Source organism: Neophocaena asiaeorientalis, unplaced genomic scaffold, assembly GCF_003031525.2.
Source record: "Neophocaena asiaeorientalis asiaeorientalis breed wild unplaced genomic scaffold, Neophocaena_asiaeorientalis_V1.1 scaffold473, whole genome shotgun sequence".
Classification (NCBI taxonomy): domain Eukaryota; kingdom Metazoa; phylum Chordata; class Mammalia; order Artiodactyla; family Phocoenidae; genus Neophocaena; species Neophocaena asiaeorientalis.
This window is the reverse complement of record NW_020174935.1, coordinates 1248880-1272568: the sequence shown is the minus strand read 5'-3', so window position 1 is coordinate 1272568 and position 23689 is coordinate 1248880. Positions and strand designations below refer to the sequence as shown.

Sequence of the window (23689 nt, the reverse complement as noted above, 5' to 3'; positions counted from 1 at the left end):
TTGCCAACATTTACAAATCACACACACGCACCATCTGGATTTCCAGTTTCTCTTGAAAAATGGAAAGATCTGGCCCCACTGGGCCCACATCCCACAGGCTACAGTTGACTTAAATGAGGAAGAACTTCCCCTCTAGTTGCGGCATATCCACCCCCATTCACCCCAGTCCCCACCACCCGGGTGTCGGGGGCCGTCCCTCAGGACACACCCAGCCCGGTTCACGTGCGTCACCTGCCGCTGGAGTTGGTGACCCCAGCTGCAGGTCAACAGGCATGTCAGGAAGGAGGCGGCCGGGGGCTGCACAGGCGCGGGAGCCACCTGTCCCTGCAGAGGAAGGGGTCCTGCCCCGGGGGCAGGCAGTGAGGGCCAGGGCCCCCAGCGGTGGACAGCCCCTCCACGCCCTCCTGGGCACGCAGGGACGCCAGCCTCGAGGGCTGGCAGAGGCAGGGAAGAAGGCAGGCCTGGCGAGGGGAAGGCGCCTCAAGGCTGCAGGGCACTGGCGGCTGAGGTGCTCTCCATCTGTTGTCAGGGAGGAAAACCCTCTCAAATCAACAGAGTGCAACCTCTCCCCATAGGTGTGCTGAGGGAAGGGGGCCCTAGAGGCACCCCGGAAATAGCTTACAGCAACAGTGCTTTGACCAGGAGCTGCTGGGCACACTCTGTGGGGGGAAGGTGGTGGCCCCCATCGGCTCCTCCGCTCCCACAGCCATCCCAGGGGCCGAGCGACCGTGAGTCCTTCGGCAGCAACAAGTCGGGAGAGAACAGACAACAGACGAGTGTGAGAAGACAGGCTGGCGATGACCACCCGGAGTGGGCCCACTGCGCCCCAGCCCTGGGGTGGCGGGGAGAGCCTAAAGGAGGGGGCGGGCCGCAGTGTGGTAAAGGACCAGGGTTAGCACCTACGGCAGCAGCCCCGCCCGCTGCTGATCCGGCCGAGGGGCAGGGCCAGAACCGCAGCTGGGCCCTGCGTCCCCGGGACCCTCCCTGCGGGGGCTCGGCACTCGGCTCCCACCCACCCCGGCAAGGTGTCCTGGACAGAGAGACCTCCTACAGAATGAGGGGAGACGAGGGAAGCTCCTAGAACTCTGAGCAACACAGGGAGGGATCTGTCCAGGCCCATTCGTGTCTGAGGACACAGTAACTACCTCGAACTTAATTAAAAGACTTCATAAATAGAGGTCCTGAGTGAGGAGAAAGAGAGTCAGGGCCGCCTGCACCGAAAGGAAGACAGAGACTCAGAACCAGGGCCGGGGCGGGAGACCCAGGCCAGAGGTCCACCCCGGGCCCACCTCGTGGGCAGAAAGACCCAGAGACTCTGACAGGTAAGGCTCCCCTCTGCACGTGGCACAGAAGGGAAGAGGGACCAAGGAGCTGCCCGGCACGGCAGGCCAGATGCTGAGTGGGACGAGGGGCGGGTGTGCTCGGCTGCGGCCGCTCCCCGGACCCAGGAGCCAGCTCGCTCCCTGGGTCAGTCACAGCATCTGGGGTCATCACAGCCAGGCTGGGCAGGGCTGAGGCACAGCTGCCGGTGGCTCAGAGGAGAGGGAAGAAAACTCTTTGGCCCAGACGAGCCACAGGACCCTGAGGAGGGAGAGGCCATCACCCAGAGGCTCCCTCCCCTTAAGTCATCTTTCCCCTCGACTGATCCTGAAGGGAAGCTGGGCGTCCCTGGCAGAGCATAGCCCAGGGGCCGAGCCAGGAGCGGTGGCGTCCCCAGCTGGCAGCCCGCACTGTTAGCTCTTGTCTCCCGGGGACTTGCTCTTGGTATCACGCTTGTTTCCTAGCAGCTTCAGCACCTTCATGGTCTTGAACTTCCCCTTCTTCTTGCCCTCGGGTTCAGCCTCCTTCTGGAACTCTGCAGAAGGGAGAGGGGAGTCGATCGGGGCAGGGCGGGGGTGGTGGTGATGGCCTAGGAGCGCCGGCCAACAGGCTCAGCCCACCGCTACCACCTCTCCTGGAACCATGCGCACGCCCCTTCACCTTTCTGAGCCTCCAGTTCTTTGTCTCTAGGACGAGACCCTACCCCTTCCCAGTGTTTTGGCAGGGATCGGGAAACGAGCGCCCATGAAAGCAATGGGGGAGCCCTACAGCGTGGCAGACGTTCATCTCTAAAAGGCTTGGTTCCCCTAGGCTGGTGCTCACAGCTCTGTGGGTTACAACACGAACACTGACTGTCAGAGGTAGAAGAGACCTCAGAAATCATCTCGCCCAGCCCCTAACTTATTATGGACGAGGAAAATGTGAGTTTTGAAACAGACTAACACCAACCGAGCTTTTTGCGGGTGCCAGGCCCTGGACTAAGTGCTTTATACACATTACCTCAGTCATCCTCAGCACATGCCCGGGAGGTGGGTGCCTCCATCACCCCCATTCCATGGACAAGGAGAGCAAGGCCTAGAGGGGTGAAGTGGCTGGCTCAAAGCCACCCAGCTGGGAAGTGCCAGAGCTGGGACTGGAATCCAGTCTAACTGGAGCCCAGACTTAACTGCAAGGCCACAAAATGAGTCACTGGTGGAACCAAGATTAGGCCCAGGGCTCCTGCCTCCCAGCCCAGTGCTCTCTTAACCATTCTAGGCACTATCGTATCTGCGGGAGGGCCTGCTGTTTGGTCCCACAGACCCCTCCTAGACCAGCTGCAGATCTCAAGGAGGAACGCACAGTTTAAGGCAGACGCGCCCTGGGAAATGCTCCCACATGCCACCGTCCTCCCTGTGGGCACCAGGGCATCCCACGCCCACTCTCCTGGCCGTAGGGTGACCTGCCTTGCTACACACGGCCTTCTTGGCAAAACAGGGGCTAGGAGTTTGCACACACCGTCCCTGTAGCGCCCACTCCAACCCTCTGTCCAACCTACCCCCCACCCTCCAGGAGTTCAAGTGGGCCAGAGCCCCAGGAGGGGCCTCACCTTTCTTCCTGATCATGGCTTCTAACATCTTATCTTCCTCTTCCTCCCTGAAATGAGAAAGGGAAGCTGAGTGTCCCACGGGAGGTAGGACGAGGTAATCTCTCAGGCCCCTCCAGGCTCCGAGTCCACGCAGGCTGAGCAGGCGGCGCTGGGATGATTGGCAGTGAGGGCCCCGCCCCCAGGAAGCCCCGGGGAACCCCTCCCCCAGCCACGTCACCTCTGCCGGTCCTCGTCTAGGCAGTTGACGATGGCGTTGCGCTGCTCGATGAGGGTCACAAGCTCCTGCATCAGCACCTTCTCTCGGACCCGGTCCTCTTCTGTCCAGTCCTTTTCTGCCCAAGGAGAAAAGTTGGGGACGTGAGTCCCAGGAAGCGAGGAACTAACGCCTAAGTGCTAAGGGTGGCTGCAGACCAGCCCCACGCTGGACACTCTGAGGGAGGGGGCCCAGATGGGTGGGGATTACAGATTTTTGGAGAAATGAAGGTTGTCCTAGGAGAGACCAAGGATACCAGTCTGCCTACCAAAAAAGCTCTCCAAGGGGGCTCCGGGAGGTCCAGCACAATACGTGTTCTGAGAACAGAACAAAGAGTTTCCTGCTGTGTTCATGCACTCATTCAACAAATGCTCACTAGATGGTTTCTTGGGGGAAGGATTCAGGCTGGGTCTGCTGAGAGCCTCCAATGGCGAGCTGGCCAAAGCGGGGCAGGGGTGGGGAGATAACAGGGAACCCCAGGGGTCCTCATGCAGGAGAAGCAATGTGACCCAAGGGGCATATTGGGGCATTCATCTAATGCCATGAAGGAGGATGGACTAGAGGGGTCCCTGGGAGCAGGGAGCCCTGCCAGGAGGTGTCCCTGATGTGTCAGACACCTGCTGCCCCTCCAGCCTCCTCTCAAGAACCTGAGCCATCCTACAGAACCACCCTCAGAGGCCCACCTGCACCTTGGTATTCCTCTCACCCAGCCCACAGGCACTTGACCTTCCCTCCACAACATCTGCCCCTACCACCACCTCTTGCCAAAACTGGAACCGTTGACCCAGCATAGTCCTGGGGACAACGTGGGTTTCAGAGTCACCACCCCAGTTCAAATCCTACTCTGCTGCTTCCCAAATCTGGGGCCTGGGTAAGTTATGTCCCCGACCTATGTGTGGGAAAACCGAGGCTTGCGGAAGTTAAGTCCTTGACCTGGTGTCACACAGCAAGGGTGGAGCCAGTGCTTGTACCCGGCCAGCCTTGGAATGCTTTGATCCAAGCTACAGCCCTTTCAGTGTCTTATGGATCTCCAGCCCACCTGGGGCCTTATGAACAAGTCTCACCCTCCGAAGGCAACAACCAGGACAGGATGACAAGCCCCGATGTTGCCACCACACAGAGGACTGGAGAAGCAACACAAAAAGCCCAGGGCCAGGCTGGCCTGGGGTACGGAGGTGCTGTCCCCATTTCGACCACAAGGTGCCGCTGCGGCTTCCTCTGAGTGGCGGCCACGCCCCAGCCTCCAGAGATTTGGGAGTGATTCATAGGTGGCAGCAAAGAGCTGGGACATTCTGTGACTTCCTCAGGGACACTCCTGCCTCTGGGTCACATCCAGCCTCCCAAGTTCCCTGGTCAGTGGAAAAGCAGGGCCACTGTCCCAGCCGGCAGGAGGGGCTGCGTGTGCAGGGACATGCCCAAGTCAGAGACAGTGGCTAGAAGCCCAGCTCCACCACCAATGTGCGAGACTCTCAGCCTCTCTGGCTCTTCATTTCCTCATCTGTTAAATGGCAACAGCGATTCCTACCACCTGGGCCAGAGGAAGTGGTCAAAAGCCCTGGCTCCAGCCTCTGGACACTCCACAGTCCTGTGCTCTCTCTCAGCCCACAGCTGTGCTCACCCCATGTCATGGCCAGACCCCAACTCAGCCAGATAATAACCATCAGCCATCAGCCCCTCATAGGGCACAGACTGTTTCCACATGCACCGGCTCCTGGGCCTTAGAATACCCTCCCAGGCGGGCACCTTCATCCCTGTCTTACACATGAAGCCATTGAGGCTCGGTGGGGCTAAGGAAGCTGCCTAAGGGCCCCCAGCAAGTTAGCAGCGGAACGCAGGGCTGTGTGACGACACACCCAATCCTCCCATGGCCCCGCCCCATTCCCAGCACATCCCATCCCTCCCTCCCAGAGTCACCCTGAGCCACGCTGTGCAGGGGCGCTTCCACTGGCCCTCCCCCCACCAGCAGAGCCCTGCCATGCTCTGGCCTAACGGCCATGAGCCCAGAGCTGCCTCTGGACAGGTACCGTACCTGCTCTCCCTTGCTCAGCAAGGCAGCCCTGGGCCCTGGATGGAGCCTGACCCCTCCCCACCAGGAGCCCACCCACACCTTCCAGGAGAGGAGGGTACCAAAACAAGCCAGTCGAGACTTCCCTGGTGGCACAGTGGTTAAGAATCCGCCTGCCAATGCAGGGGACAAGGGTTGGATCCCTGGTCCGGGAAGATCCCACATGCTTCGGAGCAACTAAGCCCATCCGTGCACCACAACTACTGAGCCCGAGTGCTGCAACTACTGAAGCCTGCGTGCCTAGAGTCCTTGCTCCATAACAAGAGAAGCCACCGCAATGAGAAGCCCGTGCACCGCAACGAAGAGTAGCCCCCGCTTGCCACAACTAGAGACAGTCCACAGGCAGCAACGAAGACCCAATGCAGCCAAAAATAAATAAAATTCAAAAATATTAAAAAATAATACTTTATTTAAAAAAAAGGGGGGCTTCCCTGGTGGCGCAGTGGTTGAGAGTCTGCCTGCTAATGCAGGGGACATGGGTTCGAGCCCTGGTCTGGGAGGATCCCACATGCCGCGGAGCAACTGGGCCCGTGAGCCACAACTACTGAGCCTGTGCGTCTGGAGCCTGTGCTCCGCAACAAGAGAGGCCGCGATAGTGAGAGACCCACGCACCGTGATGAAGAGTAGCCCCCGCTTGCCACAACTAGAGAAAGTCCTCGCACGGAAACGAAGACGCAACACAGCAAAAATAAATTAATTAATTAATAAACTCCTACCCCCAACATCTAAAAAAAAACAAGCCAGTCTGCTCCTGGTCTCGGTGTTCTCTGCAGGCCTGCCATCCCGACACCACAGACGTCACAGCCCCACGCTGGCCATGCCGTTCCCTCTCCCGTCTTGGCTTGAGCTTATTTTTCACCTGTTATGACCCAGACAGCACCCCCTGCCCTGTTCCCAGACTCTGCCCGTGCATCCCCATCAGGGCCACTCCCCAGCCCACTCCTCCATGTCACCAGGCCCCAGGGCAGGTGTCTGGGGAGTGGGTGTGGCCACACTCACCTGGCTTGTTGAGAAGGCACCGGAGCTCATACTCCACGTCGGCCTGGCGTTGCTCCAGGTTCTGCTGCTTGAAGCTGGAAGGTGGGAATAAGGTGACTGTTAGTTCTGCGGCTGCCTGGATCCTGGGGGGAAGAGCCAGGAGCCAAGGGGAGCAAGGACTCACACATAGATGAGCTCGGACTCCCGCCGAACCAGCAGATGCTTCTCGTGGATGAGCTTGAACCAGTCCACCAGCATGTCATCCTCACGGCCCTCTGGAAACCAGATGCCCACTGAGGCCAGGGCTGGAGGCAGTTCCCACCCTCAAAGGGGCCATGGCGGCTCCTACCCTGGAAGAGAGGTTCCCCCTACCCGAGTCCCACCCGCCAGGCCCCCGGCAGCTCGCACCGTCCACTCCACCACGCAGCTTCTCCTCCAGCAGGACCCCACGGTGTTCCAGGGTATCCAGCTGACGCTCGATGGTGTCCATCTCCCCATGGATGTCCTCCTCGGGGATGTACTGGTCAGCCTGAACCTGCCCGACAGCGCCCAGTTATCTGAAGGTCAGCCCGCCCTCCCACCTGTTGGCCGCCAGGAAGAGGAACTTCCCTCTTCTCTCCGGCCAGCACTGGCCTCCACAGGCCCTGCGCCCTGGCTCCGTCCAACACCCCAGTGTGGCGAGGGATGGGTGTAGGGACAGCCACGCCCCTGCCATGCCCCTGGTCCCAGCTCCGACAGGCACGCCCAGAGGGCGATACAACTTCCTGCTTCTCTCTGGCAACTTCCTCCCCTCCTCTGCCACTCCAGAAAATATATCACAATGTGCGAAAGTGACCCTATTAGACAGAGAAACCTGAGAACACGCTAAGCTCTTTGTCACGTGAACGCTTCAGATCCTTGAACTATTATTAGTAACAATTTAAATGCATCACCCAATGCTTTTGGTCAGAGCAGCTAATCTGCTCAAAATCCCCCTGGCTGCAAGTTAATAAATCTCCCAGCTGGGCCTCCCAAGCATGCCCCCTCCAGCATCTGAGGGAAGCTGCCCAGGCAGCCCATCCTGTGGCAGAGTCCCACGGGAAGCCTGAGGCGGCCAAGGGAGGGGGCCCGGGCCCAGGCAGCCAGTGGTCTGGGGCTCCCAGCTGTACCTTGCGTTTGATGAGCGGAAAGCCGTGTCCTGGGGCAGGCGGTCTCGCTGGCTTGGAGCCTTTGCTGGCCTTCTTTACGGTTGGGGACGCTGTGGGTGATGCCTTCCGGTTAAAAGGATTCTCCTTGCAGGAAGACTAAAGGCAGGGAGACGTGGCAGAAGGTAAGTCAGGGAGGGGTCAGTAAGACCCAGGCAGCATGGGACCATGGAAAGCAGCGGGTGGTAGGAATCAGGCAGAGACAGAATCCCCCAGCAGCCAGTCTCTGAGGAACTCAGTCATTCAACAAACACTTCCACTTCCCAGCGCCTCCCGTGTGCTGCTGTCGCACTGGATACTTCTCTACATTCCTGTTCAATTCTCACAACCACTCCCCAAGGTAGGTAGTGTCGCGCCCATTTTACAGCTGAGTAAACTCAAGTTCAGAGACGTTAAGTAACTGGCTCAAGGTCACGCTCTTCCCAAGGGCCCAAGCGGCAGTGAGACTCTATTTCAGGCTGGGGCAGCCCTCCGGCGCTGGGGGCAGTGGTCAGGACATGCAGTGTAGGGTGGGACAGAGCTATAGCAGCTCATCCAGGCCTCACAACCACCCCTTTTCCAGCGGGGATTCCGGGGTTCAGCTCCTTGCCCAGGATCCCCCAGCCAGGAAGAGCAAAAACAGGGAACCTGCTATCAGTAGAGGGAGGAGGAAGGTAGCTCCCTTCCTGCCCAGGGAAGAGCCCCATCCTCTTGCATTTTTCTGTCCTTCTGGGGTAATCCCTGTCCTGAGGCCAGCACAGCCGGGCAGGCCCCCCACTGGGACAGGCCTTGCCTGCCACGTGGGCAGTGCCAGCATCTTCCAACCACCCTCCCCAGGCATCACTTGAGGCCGTGGAGTGTTCCCAGGAGTATTTACCGGGCTTTCCAACAGCTGGGGGGAGGGAGGAGCCCCACTCACCTCACCTGTGCCAGCCTGGGGGAGATTCCTTCAGGCTGGTGGCTGCTCTGGGATCTGAAGCAAGGGAAGTGCCAGGCCACAGGTTCAGCAGGGTGATAGTTTGGGCCCCATAGGGCAGCACCCGCCCAAGGGGCCTGCCTGTCTCCTGGCCCCAGTGTCTCGGGTTCTCTCTGAATCCTGGGGTTAGGGTAAGGGATGGGGCACCCCGGGAGGAAGTCCTCTTGGGCTCTGCCCACACCCTCCACAGTCACACCCAGAGGGGCCCAGCAGGGCCAAACAGCCCAAAGGCCCCTGAGTCCCTCAAGGGTTCTCAGCCACAGAACTCCTTCAGACCAACCTTTCACAGACCTTGGGACAGGAAACATGCTGAAAGGCAGCTGCCCGCAGGGGGAAAGGGAGCGGCGTCCAAAGTCAACTCCCTCCCCCACCTCCCACAGCAAGGAGCCCTGGGGCTCCTCAGAACACCCTGAGGCCCAGAGATGGGATGGGCCTTCTCCAGGTCACACAGCAGGTGGTGACAGAGCTGGACAGGAGGCCGCTGCCCAGGCCAGGGAAGGTTAAGTGGCATTTGAAAGGCGCACAGACCAGCAGCTCAGGCTCCTCCCCAGACTTATCCTCTGTCAGGTCGGTCAGACCAGGACTACAGCCGGGCCCTCAGAGGGCTGCAGAGTACGGGAAAAAAGGCAGAATCAGAACCTGGTGGTGCAAAGGGACTCTGGTGGCAGGAGAGGCCCCCTCATGAACTAGGTGCCCAGAGGAATGTCCTGACCCCTGGTTACCCCTGGTTCTTGGCGTGACACTGAGAAACAAGTGCTTCACCAGCCACAGAGGTCAAGTGGAAAACGAGCTCCCAGGGATGGGTGTCCAGCAGACCCTCCTCGTGCCCACTGCAGCCCCCAGAGGGGATGAAGCGCGGGGCCAGCCTGGGAAGGGGCCTGGGAAGGGGAGCCCACAGCACGGGCTGTCCGCACCCCTGCAGTGGCACACAAGAGAAGCACCCAGTAAAGCTGTTTCCTCGGCCCTCTGCCTGTTGAGGGCCGACCCCTCCTCTACCCGTCCCCGCCAAAAACAAACTCTACACAAGGCACAGTCATCCCAGTACCCTACCCCGACCTGTCTGTGAGCACCTGGGGGGCAGGGATCGCCACGGTCATCTCACCTCTGGAGCCCAGGCCAGCCCGTACACACAGGAGGGACTCAATGAACACCATCTGCCCCATTCTATAGGAGGGGAGACTGAGGTCTCTGGAGAAGGAAAATGACCCCAAGAAGGGAGTCATCCCCTCCCCTCTGCGCTCTACCCCAGGCGGCCTTGTAGGACAATCACCTAGGCCTGTCTCCCTGAGCAGCTTGTGAGCCCCTAGAGGGCAAGGACAAGGTCTCAATGCCACTGTGCCAGGGTCTGGCACAAATAGGACCTCAGTGAATGGAAGGGTGAACGGAAGGATGTGTGGGTTAAGTGGTGGCTAGTGGATGCGTCCCAAATGGGCACGTGCATGTGCTAGGCAGGTAAATAAGGGCTAGACGCCTCAAGACATGGAAGACCAGGCAAGTGGAGACATGAACAGATGGACGGGAGGTCTGGCTAATGGATGAAAGGATGGAGAGGTGGAGCCGTACCTCAGTGAACGCAGTGGTGAATGGGTAGATGGGCACAGCCAAGGTCACCCAACAAGTCAGGGCCAGCAACGATGGAAGGATCAGAGACCCCGCCCTGAGACCAGGCCCACGGCCACTAGACAGGACAGCAGCCTTTAGCGAGGGTGAGGCACTCACCTTTACCTGGAGCTGTGGGGACGAGGTTCCAGGGGAAGGCGCAGGGCTCTTGTCTCCAACCAGCACGAGAGGGGTGGGAGCAGCGCCACTGCAGGGCTTGGCTGGAGGGGGACCTGGGCTGCCCCTAGTATTGGGGGCAAGGCCAGGGCTGGCCTGAGGTGTCCGGTCCACACTGGGCTGCACCAGCTCCCCAGAGGAGGACAGGGAGGAGTTGGCAGAGAGGCTGGCCGAGGTCCCAGGGCTGCCCGGCGCATGGACAGCAGGCTCTGAGGAGCTCTTGGGCACAACTGGTGGCTCCAGAAGCTCCCCACTTGGGGGCTGGCTGGAGCTCTCAGATGACAGACTTTCCACGCTGAGGGCTGGCGACGGGGTGGCTGAGGGTGGCTCCGAGTGTGACAGGCGGGAGGTGTGGAGAGCTGTACAAACACACACACAAGTGGGTGCCACGTGAGGGGGCACAGTCAGGCTTTCCGGCCTCACCTAACACGCTCCACTCTCGACAGAGCTGCAGGCCCTGGCAACCCAAGTCCTCCACATCCAGACAGGCAAGAGCCCAGAGGACAGCAAAGGTGTGACTGGACCAAGGTCACTGGCAGACAAATCATCCCAAGTCACCTTGCGCTCCTCGGGCCCTGGCGTGCGCCTCACGGCACGTCACAGCCCTGGTTTCCTTACGGCCCTCGCTTCCCCATCCAGCGTGGCTGCAGCCTCCACTTCCCCTTCCACGTCTGATGTGACCCAAAGCAAAGCCAAACCGAAAAGGCCAAAAAAAGGCCTTGCTTCTGTCTGCCTTCTCTGCCTCTGACCCAAGCAGAGGTGGGAGGGAGAAGCAGGCAGCCCTGGCGGTGGCTGACGCCAGGCCAGGCACTGCCCCATGCCAGTTTCATCCTCATGCGTTGAGGGACACCATGCTTCAGAGTATCTTCTGCGCTTTCCCAGGAGGCAACAGACTCAGAGAGGAGAAGGACTGGGATTGGACCAAGCTGTGTCCGACTCAGAGCTCATCCCATTGGCTGCATCTCCCACCTGGCATCACCTCCAATCAACTGACCCGCCATGCTCAGCTGGAGGGTCCCAGGGCACCAGCAGGGGCCGGAGAGGGGGGCCTGGGCCACCTGAACACCGGCCTCCGGTCATCTCTAATGTGCCCTCGGACCCACTGTCTGAGGGGCTCCCACTGAGGTCTCAGAGGCAGCTGGACCCCAGCTGTGGTGGAAGGTGGCCAGGCACAGGGCCCGAGAAGATTGCAAGACGGCGAGAGGGAGGGCTGGGCGGAGGGAGGCACAGCGCCTGGGAGCTGGCCCACCACCTCCATATCCCGGATGGGGAGACGGAGGACAGACACAGGGGAGGAACTGCTCAGAGCCACTAGCACCCGTGCCACGCAGCCAGGTCAGAGCCCGAAGCGCCTGGCAACTGGAGGAGAGTGACTAGATGGGCAGGGCTGGAGCTAACCCCTGCCCAGTGCTTTCCACGAGCCTAACTCGGTGTTACGCACATCGATGGATAACATGTTTAATTCTCACAACAGCCCTGTGAGGTGGGTTACAAAGGGTTAAGAGTATAGCCAGGAGTCTGGGTTCACATCCCGCCTCCACTGCTTCAGCGCTGTGAGGCTTTGGGCAAATCACTTACCCTCTCTGTGCCTCAGTTTCCTCACCTACAAAATGGGGTATGATACCTACCTCACAGGTTTGCTCAAGGATTGAGGACAGACATGACACACACGGCACCTAGCCTGGAGGGGATCCTGTGGCACCACGTGCCCTTCCCTGGCCCTGGGCTGACCCAGGTGCCCAACCCCAGAGTCCCAACTGTCAGGAGAGCTCCCGAGAACGCCACTCACCAAGGGCGGATGCACTGGGTGCTCGGGGGGCGGGGCGCTTCTTTGTCCTGGGACTGCTCGTGGGGGTGATGCCGTACCAGGGGTGCAGGGACTTGGGTGTGGACTCCGGGTGAGTCGGGGCAGGGCCGGTGGCTGCACGGGGTGCAGATGGGGGCTCTTCCTGCTCCTCCTCGAAGGGGTTGTAGGGCTTGGGCTCCGGGCCAGCCACCTCATGCACACCTCCGTTCTCCACCTGCCTGCTGTCCCAGCCCGGGGGCGGCGGCCCGGGGCTGCTGCTCGGGGGCAGGGGGGCTGGCTTCTTCTTCGGCTCTGCCTGCACCAGTGTGATCCATGGGGGGTCTTTCCTGGGGGCTGGTGTCCTGGACAGAGGCAGGAAGAAGCAGAAACCGTTAGGAGGCAAGGGGGGCATGTCCTTCTCTCCCCAGACAGTCTTGAGTGCAGCCCAAAGGGGGTGGATGAGAAACTGCACCCTTCTCCTCTCCCACCCCAGCCCAGTGGGGCCAGTCTGGGCCCAGAGCTGAAACAGAAAGAAGGGGGCCTCTCCCTTCCCCTTCCTCTGTCTCTGGCTCTCTCTCCCCGGCCCTCTCTCTCATGGACCATACAGGGGAAACACAGCTCCCAAAGAGCAGCTGGCAACCGATGTCCTCGCCTACGGCACAGGGTCCCAGGGCTGGAGGATCTGAGCCAGGTGTACAGCTGAGCTCTGCTGCGTCTTCTATACTCTGCTGCTGATTCGCACAACGACTCCAGGAGCGAGGCCTAGGCCTCCCTCGTTCCACAGGCAGGAGAGGGGGTCCCAGGGGAGCCACAGGGAAGGGGATGTGGGCACAGGCTCCTGTCCCCAGAGATGAGCCCCACCCCTTCTCGGGAGGGTGTGCTGGTGGGTCATATGGCCTTGTTACCCGCCCAGACCCCAGGGTACTCCCCTTCCCCCTACCAGGGCCCTGAATCCCCTCAGGGCCAGCATACCTCTCTGACAGCTTGGGTGTCCCTCTGGGCTTGGGGATGGGGGGTTCATGCAGCTTCCCTAGATGGGAAAGGAGAATGAAACAGGTCTTCATGGGCAGCTGTGAGCCGGACAGCACAGTGGGGCACCAAGGGAGCCAGCCCAAGTGCCTGCCTTACCAAGGATGCCCTTCCGTCCCACCTGGCAGGTCATGGACTCCAGGTGGCCATGGCAACCTCACCTGCACCCTCCTACCTCCCCAGCCCAGCACTCAGGGAGATTAGATAAACACCAAAGGTGACAGGTAGAGAAGGTCAAAGGGGCAAGGCCAGGACACCTAGAGACCCCATTCGTATTTCAGTTAAGAAGGGGGAACCCTGGACTTCCCTGGTGGCACAGTGGTCAAGAATCCACCTGCCAGTGCAGGGGACACGGGTTCGAGCCCTGGTCTGGGAAGATCCCACATGCCGCGGACCAACTAAGCCCGTACACCCCAACTACTGAGCCTGCGCTCTAGAGCCCGCGAGCCACAACTACAGAAGCCTGCGCGCCTACAGCCTGTGCTCCGCAACAAGAGAAGCCACCGCAATGAGAAGCCTGTGCACCGCAACAAAGAGTAGCCCCCACTCGCCACAACCAGAGAAAGCCCATGCGCGGCAACCAAAAATAAATAAATTTATTTTAAAACAAAAGAAGGGGGAACCCAAGTGCCCCTCTGACACTTCCCCAAAGTGGACAGGAAATATTGTTTCAACTCAGCCCCAGGGTCACCTCCTCCTGCAAGCCTCCCCTGACTCCCAAGTGTCCTCCGTGAATCCCACCATAGCCTCTGCTCCCCCATCTTAACAGACATCTACATTCTACCAAAATCCTCATGTCTGTGTCCATCTCTCCCTCGAGACTGGCAGCACCTCAAAGGCACAAACAGGTCTGAACAGTATCTCTATCCCCAGCGTCCAGCTCAGGAACGGGCCTCCATGAGTGCGGAACAGAACGAACAAGTCCCAGGGGGAGACCCTGGGAGTCTCCCTCCCCTGGGCCTCCTCTGATAAGAGTTGCCCAGCACATCTCAGGTTACAAGGAACCATGTTTCCATGAGCTTATGGAAGCCCAGGAAGGTCATGTGGGAAGGTCTGACAATGAGGGGTGAGGCAGGGGTCTCCACTACAGAGCAGGCCAGCCTGGGGAGTGCCCCAGGGGCCCATCTGACCAGGGACACACCCTCCCCTACCCCCAGCCCCTGAGCTGTCCCCTGCCAGACATCCAGATGTGGACAAGCACACAGGCTGGGCCTGGGAGGGGAGGTCACCTGAGTGTGGACACAGAACCAGACACACTCGGGACACAGGCACACATGATGTACACTCCCTACACCCCGAAACTGAAGCACACAAGATGGACACAAAAGGACACACATCCTGGGCACACAGAATGGGGCAGGGATCTGTGTCCTTGCAGCATGGAGAACAGAGCGCGCACCGAGGGGCCTCAGTAACTGTTTGCTGTGTGAATTAATAACCTCAGCACCACAGTCATCCCCAGCACATCCACAGCACACACAGGCACGGACAGCACAGCCCCATGAATACTCCCAGGCACGTGTACGTTTAAACGCCAGGCACACCTCAGGAAGCGCCCAGCCCCAGTCGGGCCCTTGCTCACCATTCACCAGGCCGCTGCCGCCTCCCTGCTCCACCAAGTTCTCCTGCTGCAGGCTGGACCGGGGCCGGGGCGTGGGGGGCATCAGGGCTGTGCTCTCAGAGGCCTTCCTGGGGGCAGGTGTGGGGCGGCTGCCCGGGGTGCTGGCCAGCTCCTGTGGTTTGCCGGGAAGCTGGGGCTTAGTGGGGATCTGGGGTCGGCCCTCGGGGCTGGCCTTGGGTACGTCCACCTCGGGCCCTGCAGCTGCATTAGGGCTGGGGCCGCCTCTCTCCACATCCTTGGCTTCTTCTGTAAGTTGCTGCTGCTTTGGCTGTGGGGGGAGTGTGGGCCTGGCCCCTGACCGCCCACCAGGGCCCAGCCTGGTGCAGTGCTCCGCACACACAAAGGTGCCCTCCTCTGGCCCACTCCTGTAAGCTCCGGGGAGCAGGGTGCTGGAGCACCGCCGACACCTGCCAGGGAAAACAGGGGTGGGGTGGGATGGGGGGATCAACTTAGCCAGGCAGCCCGGCCCAGGGTGCTGGCTACCCCTCCTCCCAACTGCCAGCCTGGATCCCGTCTCAGTACCCAGAACTTCCCAGCGGAAAAGAAAAAGGGTAAATGTCAGAATCACACCAGAACAATAAAACCATGTGAAATCAGCAACATAAATTGTGAAACACGCCTTCAGTTTCTGCTGTAAGAGGAAGCAAAGGTTCCCCCAGCTCCTACGGAGGTTCCATCCAGTGTGCGGGCTGCCGCTCATTAGTGGCTCAAGAAATCAATTTAGTGGTTTTCAACCAACCAGGCGTTTTTGTTTTGTTTTGTTATGAAATAGAATAAAATAAGATACATCAGAATATATCACACTTGTTTTATGAAACTCTAATTCCGGTTGTGCATCTATTCATACACGTTTGATTTCAGGGATGTACTTAACAATTGGTCACAGTGACAAATGTATGTCACCATAAAGGGTATTTAAAACACTGCCCTGATGGCCAGACGTGACTGTTTGTGCAATGGTTTCCTTCCTCGAGATTTTTCCCCCATGACACCTCAGTTCTGCAGGTCCAGCCACCACACACACACACACACACACACACATACACCACACACCAAACCACACACACACACACACACACTGCGCACACACACACACCACACACACACACACACACATACACCACACACCAAACCACACACACACACACACACACTGCGCACACACACACACCACACACACACACACACACATACACCACACACCAAACCACACACACACACACACACACTGCGCACACACACACACCACACACACACACACACACATACACCACACACCAAACCACACACACACACACACACACTGCGCACACACACACACCACACACACACACACACACATACACCACACACCAAACCACACACACACACACACACACTGCGCACACACACACACCACACACACACACACACACATACACCACACACCAAACCACACACACACACACACACACTGCGCACACACACACACCACACACACACACACACACATACACCACACACCAAACCACACACACACACACACACACTGCGCACACACACACACCACACACACACACACACACATACACCACACACCAAACCACACACACACACACACACACTGCGCACACACACACACCACACACACACACACACACATACACCACACACCAAACCACACACACACACACACACACTGCGCACACACACACACCACACACACACACACACACATACACCACACACCAAACCACACACACACACACACACACTGCGCACACACACACACCACACACACACACACACACATACACCACACACCAAACCACACACACACACACACACACTGCGCACACACACACACCACACACACACACACACACATACACCACACACCAAACCACACACACACACACACACACTGCGCACACACACACACCACACACACACACACACACATACACCACACACCAAACCACACACACACACACACACACTGCGCACACACACACACCACACACACACACACACACATACACCACACACCAAACCACACACACACACACACACACTGCGCACACACACACACCACACACACACACACACACATACACCACACACCAAACCACACACACACACACAGTGCACACACACCACACACACACAACACACACACACACCAAACCACACACACACACACCACACCAAACCACACACCAAACCACACACACACACACACAACACACACACACAAAACACACACAACACACACACCACACAAAACACATACAACACACACCAAACACACACACACCACACACACACACACACACACACACATATTTGGTCTTCTTTGCACACAGCTCACACACCAAACCACACACCAAACCACACACACACACACACACTGCACACACACCACACACACACACGCACCACACACACACACACAACACACACACCACACACACACACATACACCACACACACCACACACACCACACACACCACACACCAAACCACACACACACACACAAACACACACACACACCAAACCACACACCCACACACCGCACACACACCACACACAACACACACAACACACACACACACAACACACACACACACCACACACACCACACACACCACACACCAAACCACACACACACACACACACCAAACACACACACAACACACACACACCACACACACACCACACACACACACCAAACACACACAGCACACAAAACACACACACCACACACACCACACACACACACACACATACACACACATACTCTAAACCACAACTGAATACACACTATAACTCCCAGTCACTGGTTTCCATGGACTATTCAATTTTCTTTGCTGATTTTTTTTCTAACATATAAATCGTTTTCATACATTCTCTAAGCTATTTATATTTTCCCTGCCTCTTATTCCATTTTTCTTAAACCTGGCTTCCCCTGGGAACCACACACTGAAAGCAAGTTGTTACTATGATTTCTTTTTTTAACTGCTTTCTTTAGAAAAAAAAAAAAAGGAAGAAAAAACTAAAATAAGATTTTTTAAATGCTTTCTTTTTTCAACAGCTCTTAGAGCACATTCTGCTCCTTAACCATCATCAGGTACTTAGTCTCAAAGAGCTCTGGCCCCATCTCTGTCTCTAATTCTGTGACTGACCAAGTCTTCTCCCCTCACTAGGCCTTCATTTGTTCATCAGTAAAATGGGGAAAAGCAAGATGCCCCAGCATGACGAGCCTGCCAAGGGGCTTGACACACCATGGTGCTGGATCTAGGGAAGCTCCCTGCCCCCCAGGGCCCGCCCACTCACCGGAAGCAGTGCCGGTGGTACAGCTTGCCGTCGGCCAGGTAACGCTGCACCAGGTGCACGTGCTGCTGGCAGGCCGCACACGTGCTGCTGGGGGTCCGGCGGGCGCCCTGCTCTGACAGGCTGCCCGAGGAACACTCATCGCCCTGCAGGGAACGGGGTGGACAGACTGGGGGTTGGGTCGGGGTCACCAGCCTTCCTGTTCAAGAACACTCCCTGTTCCCCGCTCTAACGGTGGCCATCTCCCAAGAGTGAGCAGTGCTAACACACTCCGTCAGAGCCCCAGAAGGGCAGAGGGTGGGGACTGTCACTGCTTTGCACATGAGGAAACTGAAGTCCAGAAAGGGGGAAAGACCTGCTCAAGGTCACTGAGTCAGGGTGGAAACACAAAAATCCAGACTTCCGGTTTCTGGGGCCCTGTCCGCCAGGAAGGCAGCTTCCGGCTGTATAACCCCTTCGCCTGAGCTGCTCTTGTCCCGCTCCCGTCCCCACAGGTGGGCCTTGCCTGACAGGTGGCTGCCCTCTTAGGCCCACCTCGTCTGCCTTCTCTGTCCCCCCAACTAGAACCAAGCAGATTTAAGGCCAAGTTTCTCAGCTTCTAAGCACTGTGACCTTGAGCAAGCTGTCTTCGTCTCTGAGCCTTGGGTTCCTACCTGCCAAATGGAATCCTATAACCCCTGCCTGTCTCAGCCCTGCACATGCTCACTGGACACCCACCGTGGGCTGGGCTCCCTGTCCCTCAAGAGGTCCTCCAGCAAGGCGCAGTTGGGAGCAGGTGGGAAAAGCCCTCTGCACACTGTGAAGTGCTGTCCAGACGTGAAACGCTGGTGTCATCCCCTAAGCATCTTGGAGCAGGGGGCTGGCAGTGAGGCCCCCACTTCCCAGCTGAGAGATCTTGAACAAATGACCAAACCTCTCTGAGATTCAGTTTCCTCATCTGTACGTCAGGACACACAATACCCACCTCCCAGTGTTGCTGAGAGGATTAAGCAGAATCCCCCTAGGAAGTTTAAAGCTCTGTCTCACGGGAATCAAGGGGAGAATTTGCTGTATTGCATGGGAGAGTCCTGTGAGTCCCATGATGGAGAGTCAATGCTGTGGATGCCCTGTGCCCCTCCCAGGCCTGCCATCCCCTGCCCCTACTGCCCTGGCCTGGCCTGTGAGAATCTAGTCCCAAAGCCAACGGGAAAGGGACCAAGAACACCCGCGGAACGCGGCAGTGGCAGCTGTCCCCCCACCCCACCTGCCCACCCCCGGCATCTGCCTACCTGAGCCCTGTCTCCTGGTTCCGCGGGAGTGGGTGCTTTGGATGGCGGGGAGGATGCTGCCAGGCCCTTTCTGGGTGATGAGACCCCGGCTGCCAAGAGACCAGAAAGAGACTCTGAGGCAGCTGGAGACCCTGGAGGTCCAGGAGGCCCAACCTGGCCTGAGCTTTGAGCTCCATGGCTACCACCTGAGGGCAGACCACTGACGCAGTAGGACCAGGCTCCCACTTCACACAGGCAGGGGATGCCTCCTTCCAAACTAAGTGCCAAGGGCAAGCTACCCAACCCTGCCAGGCCTCCGCAAAGCGGAACAGTGACTCCCACTGCACAGGGCAGTGTGAAAAATAAGGCACCAGGGACTTCCCTGGTGGTGCAGTGGTTAAGAATCTGCCTGCCAGTGCAGGGGACACGGGTTCAAGCCCTGGTCTGGGAAGATCCCACATGCCGCGGAGCAACTAAGCCCGTGCCTCACAACTACTGAGCCTGTGCTCTAGAGCCCCCGAGGCACAGCTACTGAACCCCGTGTGCCTAGAGCCCACGCTCTGCAACAAGAGAAGCCACCGCAATGAGAAGCCCGTGCACCACAACGAAGAGTAGCCTCCGCTCACCGCAACTAGAGAAAGCCCGTGTGCGGCAACAAAGACCCAATGCAGCCAAAGATGAATAAATACATTTATTTTAAAAACATAAAGTAAGATAAGGCACCAGGACAAGCACAGAACCATTAGCACCCAACATGTGAAAGGACGGGTAGCTTCCTTCCCACGAGGCTGAACAGGTGAAGGGAAGGAAAGAAGAGGAACCACATGGCGCCGGCCTGAAGGTTCAGGAAGATGGGCTGGCTCCCTGGGGCCGAGGAGCTGCCCCACCCAAGCCCAAGTGGGCAGGTGCAGCCCGGAACCCTGCCTGCACGCCCTCGAACCAGAAGAAACCCACCGCCCAGCCCACCCGCCTCCTCCATGACTCTGCTCCTTCACTACTTCAGCAAATACCCACTAAGCACCTACTCTGTACCCAGTGATTAAAATAAAACCCCCAAATTCAGAGAACTGTATACCAAAAGATAAATCAATACTACTGTATGCTCTTTTTTTTTTTTTTTTTTTTTTTTGCGGTACGCGGGCCTCTCACTGTTGTGGCCTCTTCCGTTGCGGAGCACAGGCTCCGGACGCGCAGGCTCCGCGGCATGTGGGATCTTCCCGGACCGGGGCACGAACCCGTGTCCCCTGCATCGGCAGGCGGACTCTCAACCACTGCGCCACCAGAGAAGCCCTATGCTAATTCTTAAAAATAAAATCCAGGGAACTCCCTGGTGGTCCAGTGGTTAGGCGCCTCCAATGCAGGGGGCCCTGTGTTGGATCCCTGGTTGAGGAACTAAGATCCTGCAAGCTGTGAGGCCCGGCCAAAAAAAATCCAAATTCCTCACTAGTCTAAGGTAGCATTGCCAGAACCTCAGGTCACAATCTATTAACGGACCCTGAAATCAACTGAGTGGACTGCAACCAGCATACTGTAAAGATGAATTAGAAGGAAATATCTGTGGGCATCTCCTGTTTTAAGGGGAAGAATCGGTTCCTGAAACTTGTTTCATTGACATATGTGTACATGAACATGGATTATAATGGGAAACATATTTCTTACCATGAGTCATGGTCAAAAATTTGGGGCCCACTCCCTACCACCACGACTACCCCACCACCCCCACCCCCTACTGCTACCCCAACCCTGGCCTCACCTCCTCCTTCCCCCTCACTCCCCTGGAGCACACAGGCCCCCTGCTGCCCCATTGCCTGGAATATTCCTCCCCAGATCTTCACATGGCCTCCTTCTCCTCCTTGTTCAAGGCTTAGCTCAAATGTCACCTTCTCAGAGAAGTCCTCCATGACTACTCACCTGAAATAGCCACTTCCCTCCTCTCGTTGCTTTTTTTTTTTTTTTTGGCGGTACGTGGGCCTCTCACTGCCGTGGCCTCTCCCGCTGTGGAGCACAGGCCCAGCGGCCATGGCTCACGGGCCCAGCAGCTCCGCGGCACGTGGGATCCTCCCGGACCGGGGCACAAAGCCGCGTCCCCTGCATCGGCAGGCGGACTCTCAACCACTGTGCCACCAGGGAAGCCCCTCTCATTGCTTTTTATACCATTACCTTATTTTGTTTGCTTATCGGACTTATCTGCAATTATATTAATTACTTTGTTCTCTCTCCCCTCCCCCATCCTTTAGACTGCAAGCTCTGTGAGTCTGTATCGTTCTCAGCTCTCTCCCTAGCACCTAGCACAGTGTCTGGCACACAGTAGAGGCGAAATAAATATTTGTTAAATGAATGAATAAGTGCCAGGTGCTGGAGTCATGTAGCAGGTCTACAGGGGAGAGGGAGTAATTGAGATACTATGACCAGAGTGTTATATGTTCACCATGGGGCAGGGGGCTATAAGAACACCTGGAGTATATCAGGGCAGGCTGCTTGGAGGAGGCAAAATGTGGGGTGAGAGGATGAGTAGGAAAGAGTGTGCCAGAGCATGGGCGGTGAGGACAGGGACTGGAGGATCACCAAGAAGAAAGGCTTAGCAGTAAAGGAATGTGATACATTCAAAGCAGCACAAGAAATTCAGTATGACTACAGGTGGGGCAGTGAGTGGCTTAAGCTAAGTCGGGAGAGGCCCTCAGGGGCCCCGCTAAGAAACTGGGCTTCATCCTGATGACACCACCCCTGTCACCCCTACCCCCTCCTCTGAGTCCCTCAGCCACTGGGCTTCCTTCCGTCACACTCTGGTTCCAGACTAGGCTGTGGCTCCTGGAGGTCAGGGGTCAGCTGACATGCCCAGGGTCACCGGCCTCCACAAAGCCTAGCACAAGATGAAAGGAGAGCACGGCACGGTGTTGTCTCAGCCACGGCCAGCTTCCAAAGTTACCCAGTACAGTGAAAGTCAAGCCTGGTCAAAATTACCCTTGAAATCTCTCCCCTCACCCAGAAAGTACAGAAGAGGACCATCTGGGGGAGCCTAAGAGCCAGCTTCGCCTCCAGCGTTGGAACACCTCGCTGCATTCCCTCTGGTTGAGCAGCAGGTGGGATAAAAATGGTTTGCATTTAGGGGCCAAGCCGTATGGTAGCACAAGCTGTGCCTTTAGCAACAGGAGTTCCCCACAGGCCCAGGGGGTGCTCTTGCCCCGGAAGAACACGGGGAGCTGGGCCACCAGGGCGACCTCACCCCCAGGGTGCCTGGTGAGGACCGGGAACAAAGTGGGCACCACCGACAGTATTACCAAGGGCCTTGCTCCACCTGCCCAGCCCGCAGGTCCCCGGAAGGAGGCCCTCCAGAGAAGAGCTTAGTAGAGGGAGATCGGGGTTTGGCCACAGGGAACCCTCCAGAAGATAAGACTGAATTGTGATTCTAGGTGAGCAAGCTAAATTCTAACCAATGGAATAAAAAAGTAATAATAATAGTAACCTTGAGTCCTCAATAAGGACCAGACACAGGTCATCCTTCCTCATTTACTCCCATTAACCCTGTGAGATGGGTGCTGTTCTTATCCTCACTGCAAAGGGGACCCTAAGCCGAGAGGTGACCCTGTGGCCCACTGTCACCCAGACAGTAAATGGCAGCACAGAAACGTTCAGTCCACGCTGCCTCTCACCAGACACTCGGCAGTTGAGAAATACTTTCATTTTTATTTCTAGTAAAATACATATAATGTTATTTGTTCAATTATAATATTAATCCCTAGCATTATGGGGGGGGATGGGGAGTAACAGATTATTTTAATCTTTTAATTTTTATGTTTTCTATGTTCTAATTTTCTACAGTAAGCATGTTTTACTCCTAGTAAGAAAAAAAAATCCTAGAATACTTTTAAAATTAAAATTAAATTAAATTTTATTAAAAATAAAATTCCTAGGGGCTTCCCTGGTGGCGCAGTGGCTGAGAGTCTGCCTGCCGATGCAGGGGACGCGGGTTTGAGCCCTGGTCTGGGAAGATCCCACATGCCGCGGAGCAACTAGGCCCGTGAGCCACAACTACTGAGCCTGCACGTCTGGAGCCTATGCTCCGCAACAAGAGAGGCCGCGATAGTGAGAGGCCCATGCACCGCGATGAAGAATGGCCCCCACTTGCCGCAACTGGAGAAAGCCCTCGCACAGAAACGAAGACCCAACACAGCCAGAAATAAAGAAAGAAAGAAAGAAAGAAAGAAAGAAAGAAAAAAAAAAAAGTAAAAGAAATGAATCCAATATGGAGTCAGATTTGTTTAAAAAAAATAAATAAATAAAAAAATAAAATTCCTAGAATACTTTTCTTTTAAGAGATGGGCTGAGATTGTCCACATGGAGAGCAGAGGCTGGAGGAAGGACCGACATGGCAGCGGAGGGGCAAGGTGCCCACCCCCAGAGGACCCCTGACAGCAGTGACACAGCGCAGGAGTCGGGACACCCGAACTTGGTTTTCCTGCTGTATGACCTTGAGCTCCTCCCTTCCCCTCTTTGAGCCCATTTCCTCTCTGCGGAAGACAAGGCCCAGGAGAGATTCCCACATGGGGACTCTCCAGGCAGGAGGCCCAGCAGCCACC

The 23689-nt window shown here is 57.2% G+C and overlaps 1 protein-coding gene across 2 annotated transcripts in view; it reads right to left on the bottom strand.

The window, feature by feature from the left end:
• Positions 1-35: 35 nt before the first annotated feature.
• MICALL1 (MICAL like 1) overlaps positions 36-23689 on the bottom strand; it is a 24963-nt gene continuing 1309 nt past the window's right edge. Inside the window, exons 3-17 of one of the 2 annotated variants that reach the window (XM_024761518.1) lie at positions 19134-19222; positions 17869-18011; positions 14514-14959; positions 12875-12932; positions 11906-12264; positions 10060-10475; positions 7350-7484; positions 6610-6736; positions 6386-6476; positions 6223-6296; positions 3123-3237; positions 2906-2952; positions 1797-1855; positions 623-735; positions 36-341 (exon numbers count right to left, since the gene is read on the bottom strand). In XM_024761518.1, the coding sequence (XP_024617286.1) occupies positions 158-341; positions 623-735; positions 1797-1855; positions 2906-2952; positions 3123-3237; positions 6223-6296; positions 6386-6476; positions 6610-6736; positions 7350-7484; positions 10060-10475; positions 11906-12264; positions 12875-12932; positions 14514-14959; positions 17869-18011; positions 19134-19222 (2456 nt within the window). In that variant the 3' untranslated portion in view covers positions 36-157. Of the gene's footprint in view, positions 1856-2905; positions 2953-3122; positions 3238-6222; positions 6297-6385; positions 6477-6609; positions 6737-7349; positions 7485-10059; positions 10476-11905; positions 12265-12874; positions 12933-14513; positions 14960-17868; positions 18012-19133; positions 19223-23689 lie in introns of both variants that reach the window. The other variant, XM_024761519.1, reaches the window with a different exon arrangement.